This window comes from Citrus sinensis, chromosome 8, assembly GCF_022201045.2.
Source record: "Citrus sinensis cultivar Valencia sweet orange chromosome 8, DVS_A1.0, whole genome shotgun sequence".
NCBI classification, from domain to species: Eukaryota; Viridiplantae; Streptophyta; class Magnoliopsida; order Sapindales; family Rutaceae; genus Citrus; species Citrus sinensis.
This window is the reverse complement of record NC_068563.1, coordinates 14,696,853-14,702,852: the sequence shown is the minus strand read 5'-3', so window position 1 is coordinate 14,702,852 and position 6,000 is coordinate 14,696,853. Positions and strand designations below refer to the sequence as shown.

At 37.7% G+C, this 6,000-nt stretch overlaps 1 protein-coding gene across 1 annotated transcript; it reads right to left on the bottom strand.

Annotated features, from left to right (window-relative positions):
- Positions 1 to 4,892: 4,892 nt before the first annotated feature.
- On the bottom strand, positions 4,893 to 5,558 carry LOC127899336 (uncharacterized). The gene has a single exon (XM_052432693.1). The coding sequence runs from the start codon at positions 5,556 to 5,558 to the stop codon at positions 4,893 to 4,895; it is 666 nt and encodes a 221-aa protein (XP_052288653.1).
- Between the last annotated feature and the right edge of the window lie 442 nt (positions 5,559 to 6,000).

The following is a 6,000-nucleotide window of genomic DNA, read 5'->3' as shown; positions in this document are numbered from 1 at the left end:
AATCAAAAGAAGGTTAAATTCATAAAAGTAAAAGTGTTAGTAAAACTTGTAGTGTAAAATGACGATTTTCTCCTTTATAAATATACATTTTCTAACACTAACATTGACCGGTTGTAAAGGCCCGTGAGGGTTCAAATTTCTCTCATCCTGTAAATTATTCATGCCTGAAACAGTCTTTGAATTTCTTTGTTCTCTTCGCAATCTCCTGACAGTCCTTTCAATCTCAGGATTGAATTGGAATATCACAAATCTATCCTTGCGCATGCATGTACTGATCTGCCAATCAATAGAAAGACTCAAGTCAAATTTGGCACTATCACAATTTACTTCACACTTCAAAAATAAACAATCAAATCTCCGGCAACGGCGCCAAAAATTTGTTGGTAAATTTTATAAGCAATAACTACCAATGCCAATGTGCAAGTATACACAACAAGTAATAAAGTAATAAGTATTCAAGATCGTCTCCACAGGGATTGATGTTATCAAAATGTTAAAGCAATCACAATAGTGCAATTCAACTTAGGACCAACGCAAACAATTGTAAAGTAATTTCCAAAGTAATCGAAGGCTGTGAAAGAATTAAATAAAATAATACCGTAACGAAATAAACTAAGTTAAATTTGTCTAAGATTCAATTGAGAGTATAGTAGTTGAATGATTAAACTCTCCTAATGGGGTGACTGTTGTTTACCAAATTAGCACTAGTTGTTAGAATAAGTGCTGCAGCACCGGGCATAATAAATCGGCATCCTCAGCTATCGCATGTTGGAAATCTCATACCTTTAAATCTACTAACAATGACCACTTGCTTCTATATTTATGGTACTACATTATAACTTTAATCTCTCCACCCTACAAGGTGAACAATATGGGATTCACAATATGTCTACTGTGTCACAAATCCTAACGTCAAGTATTGCCCTTATGGGATTCAAGATAACTTAATCCAGGAAACTCAACTTAAGATCAAGTAGTACTCTAGTAATATCCGTTAAAACATGCCCTTTTACTGCTCTATCTTAACTGAAACTATTAGATGGGTGGTCAACCGAAATAACAATTATATTCATAAAAGAACTACTAGAGTAAAATGCTACAGCAATACTATAACAATATATAAGTACAGTCAAGAACCCATTTGATTATTTATCACTTAACTACAAGTAAATTTAGTTCATATTCTGAATTAGAGAAATAAACATAAACATATTGGTCTCAGAATACATCAAATCAATTAAAGAAAAAAGATAAATATAAGTTGAGCACGATGAAAATCAAAGCCAAGTAATTCTACACGATTCTCTAATGTTGCCGAAACAACACTCTTCAATTCTGATCTTCTTTTTCTTCGTTCCTTTTAATTGTTCTAATGATAATTTCCTTGCCGCCTCTCTATGTGGTGCACTTCTACTTTTTATATTGCAAATTAGGTTAAACCAAAGTCCATGAGCGTGCATGTGTTTAAATTAGGAAACATGCACATCGCGATTTTATGGCTGGCCCGTGCCTAAGTTTTCTCCCGCATTGCTCCCAGATTGCTACAGCACTGGTTGCTCTAACGTCTGCTACAACACTGCCTTATTCCCGATTGTGCTTTACTTCTTTTGTGGCTATCTTCCTTCCTCTTCTTGCTCTTCTAACGCCTCAACATCCTCTCATGAATTTAAAACCTGTTTTTAGCACAAATTACTATGATTCAAGAAAAACTTATTAAGACTCAACTAAAATGAATGTTTATGCAAAAGGTAATCAAAATGTAATAAAAACACCTTATTTGTTCTCTAAGTGACCTTGATTCAAGTCTAGAATTGATGTAATAACTCTCATTTCCTAGAGTTATCACACCCCCAAACTTAAACCATTACTTGCCCTCAAGTAATGACACATACTAACATTTCCCGCAAACAAACATGCACACAACTTTAGCTCTTTTATCAAATTTACAAGATCACAATCCCAATCATACAAAATGCCCATAGTAAATCAGTTCTAGACTTAAGCTTCTTTCTATCCATAGTGTCTGTGTGCTCTTTCGGTTGAATTCCAGATATGCTATAACATCACCAAGGGACTGCATGAATTTCAGCAGTGAGAATACTTCATTCATACATGGGGTAACAAAACTTTCACATACTCGACATTGACAATTTTAAGATTTGACAAACTAAGGAATATTCAACCTTCTCATTGTAACATTTATCTTTCATGTGAATGTCAATCAAGTGTAATGATGACACCCAATTACTCAAACCATGCCCAGATCAGAGTTGCTGCAGCAGTTCTATAATGTAATCTTATCTAGAGGTATCTTTTACTCAAGGCTGAACATGGGACTCATGAACAGACCTGACTACTCAATGCCTTAGACAAAGGAAATTTTTTTTTGTTTATATATATAACTGCGCTACAGCATTGCTCATAACTCTTGCTACCTTTAAACACAATTCTGCATATGGGGTACATACTCAGATCTAGTTACTCAGTAACTTGAACCTTTGGAACAAATTGTATTTCATAGAAATCACAGTTAATCAAACTTGCTTCTCCCTCCAAACTTAGGGTATTTTCTATTCTTTCGGCTTTGCTCTAGCAGTCTCATACAATTCAACCAAAGTCTAAGTGTCAGGATAGAATTTCACTTTCATCTATAACTTATCTCTACTTGGCATTCTCATCAATACTGAATAACACTCAATTTATCTTTATTAGGTATTCAAATCCATACACAAATAACAGATAACAGAGCTTCACACAACACATACATAAATGCATGCATTTGAAAACAACCCCCCCAAACTTGAGAGATGATATGTCCTTACAAGCATACATCACAAAAGCACACAACTGAACAAGGATATGAAAGACCTTTAGAAAATACCACACAAATTGACAAACAGAATTTTTTTTTTAGAAATGACTAGTAAGGACAGAATACTCCCCTGTGGTGGGGATTGCAGCACATGACGGGATGCTATCAACGCTTCTTGGATGTACGCGTAATGTCTTTGTCTTTTTCGTCGCGGGGCTGGTGAGAGGAGTTGCGGGATGGGGTTGCTGTAGCAGGGCCTTTAGAAGTGCTGCCTTTTCTTTTGTTGGACTGTCACGGGCTGGTGCGAACAGGCTGGTTAGGAGTTTGCTGGGGAGGAAGTGGAGTGGATATATCAGCTGCCTGGCCCTCAGCTGTGATGGCCGCAATGATCGCCAGTAGTTGCTTGGCTTGCTCAAGTGTAGGCATAACTTTGGCTGCTGCAGCAGCTAGCTCGACATCAACTTGCTCCATGTCATCTGTAGAGTCTGGAGGTGTTGCCATTTTTTCTTTACCCTTGTCCTTTCCCTTGCTCGCAATGACTGGAATAAATAGTTCCTCTTCAGGGTCTTCTTCCTCTTCTTCTTGAATAATGTGTTTTTTTTTTTAGTTTTGGGCTGGGCTGGAATGGTTGGTTCTTCACTTTCTTTCTCTGAATTGTCATCTTCCTCTGAGGGTGAGCTATCAGTTTCAGACTTGTCACCTTCGTCCTCAGATGGGTGAGATAAGTCAGCATCTTCTAAGTCGACTTCTGCTTGTGGTTCAGTGGCAGCTTCTTCTGCTGGTTCATCTGTAACAGTGGCTTCTTCACTGGCTGCTGCTGGAGCACTTGTCACGTTGGTGTCAAAATTGTACTGCTGGAGTAGTGACTCAGGGAAGTTCTGGTGAGTGCGTTTCATGTACTGAGGGAATTGGTGTAGTTGGTTATCCAGGTGCTGTAGATAACTCCAAAACCGACCATTTTCCCTCTGCTGAGCTTCCACACATTGATTGATATTGGTGCTGAGTGCCTGGATGGTCTGTTCTAAGCCAATAGCTTGTCTTGCTCCCAAATGTTGTGCTGATTAGGGCTTACCAAATTGGCGTAAAATTCTTTGACTAGTTGAAGCACAGGATCACGAGGGTGATTGTAAAACTCTAACCATCCTCGTTTTGTTGCAGCATTATGAATTGTTTGTACAATTCCAGTGAGTTGTTCTGGAAATTGAAACCCTTTCTCTTCCAGAATCTTACGCGGCTTTACGAATTCTTCATATTTTTCTTCGGCATGGTAGCTCTAGAAACATGACGGATCTTTGAGATGGCTGGCTGTTTTCTTATACCTCGGCATTGCTGTAGCAATAACAAATTGAAGCTAATATGCCTGAGAGTAAAATGAGAAGGAGAAGGTAAGAATTAGGAGAGTTGTACTTGCAAAGGAGATGGGGAAGAGTGGCGTAGAGCACTAATCACAGTGACTCCTTTTGATAATGGACTTAAATTTGAAGATAAATACGGTAACTAGAGATAATTGAGGGAATAAAATATTTGAATTAAATGTGCATATCCCCAAAATTATCAGCCAGTGAAATTAAAGCTTTAATTTCAGAGATTTGTTTTCATAAATTTCTATCCATATTCATGCATCCATCTGTCACGATTTTATCTCCAATGGTAAGTGAAAGGCTCCAGCTTTTAATTTACTGTAACGGTAGAATTAGTTGTTGCAGCACCCATTCGCTTGTTCTAACAACGGATACATACTCCACACTAAAGCTTCTGACACGTGGCTCACCTCTGCATTCTGCCATCATACACTCTCACTTGTCAATATGGAATTCAATTGTCCCACTTACTTCAAACTAAAAATTAATTCTAAAGAAATAGATAGATCAAATTAAAGTGAAAAAAAATGCAATAATGTAAAAGGATAAAAGTAAATAGCTAACATAGAAAAAATTAAATTAAATAAGATGGTAAAGAGGGAGAGCTGTCTACAAAACCAAAGGATATCAAAATTGGTTTGAAGTGGCTGTCTCCCCAATGGGTTGCCTCCCATGGAGCGCTTGATTTAAGGTCCCTCAGCCTGATCTTCTTTCATTGCTCAATAACTGGGTTCTTTAAGGAGTAACACCTTCCTTGAACAATCTGCTGCTGGATGTATGTAGTGCTTAACCCTGTGTCCATTAACCTTGAATTCTTGACCTGTTTGTTCATCTAAAAGATCAACAGCTCCATGAGGATAAAATTTGAGCAGCTTAAACGGGCCAGACCATCGTGACTTGAGCTTTCCCGGAAATAATCTTAGTCTTGTGTTGTGGAGCAATACTAATTGTCCAAGGCTAAATTGTCTGTGTTGAATATGCTTGTCGTGCCAATGTTTTGTCCTCTCTTTATAAATTCTTGCATTTTCATATGAAAATAGCCGTAATTCATCAAGCTCACAAAGCTGAAGCTTTTTGTGCTCTGCTGCAGCATAAATATCCAAGTTTAGTTTCTTCAATGCCCAATGTGCTTTATGCTCTAGCTCTAGTGGCAAATGACAAGCCTTTCTAAAAATAATTCGGTAAAGGGACATGCCGAGTGGAGTTTTGTATGCTGTTCTGTAGGCCCATAGAGAATCATGTAAGTGTAAAGACCAATCCTTCCTTGTTGGGTTCACCACTTTTTCTAAGATCTTTTTAATTTCTCTGTTGGATACTTCAGCCTGACCATTAGATTGAAGGTGATATGTTGTAGCTACCTTGTGTCTGACTCCATATTTTACCATTGCTGTAGCAAAGACTTTGTTACAAAAATGTGTACCCTCGTCACTAATAATTGCTCTAAGAGTGCCAAGTCTGGAAAAAAGATTTTTCTGAAGAAAAACCACCACTATTTTAGCATCATTGGTAGGTAATGCTGCAACTTCTACCCACTTGGAGACATAATCCACAGCACAAGGATATATAAGTCCCTAAAGGATGGGGAAAAGGTCCCATAAAATCTATTCCCCAGACATCAAAAACTTCCACTTCCAGTATATTGGTCAATGGCATTTCATGTCTGCTAGTTATGTTCCCTGTCCTTTGACACCTGTCACAACATTTAACAAACTCATAAGCATCATTAAAAATAGTTGGCCAGTAATAACCTGATTGCAATGCTTTAACAGCTGTTCTGTGACCACCAAAATGTCTTCCATATTCTGCAGCATGATATGACTCTAGAAT

What these genes read in the sequence shown, in the direction of transcription:
- LOC127899336 (XM_052432693.1), bottom strand. Translation starts at nt 5,558, where the DNA reads ATGGTAAAATATGGAGTCAGACACAAGGTAGCTACAACATATCACCTT.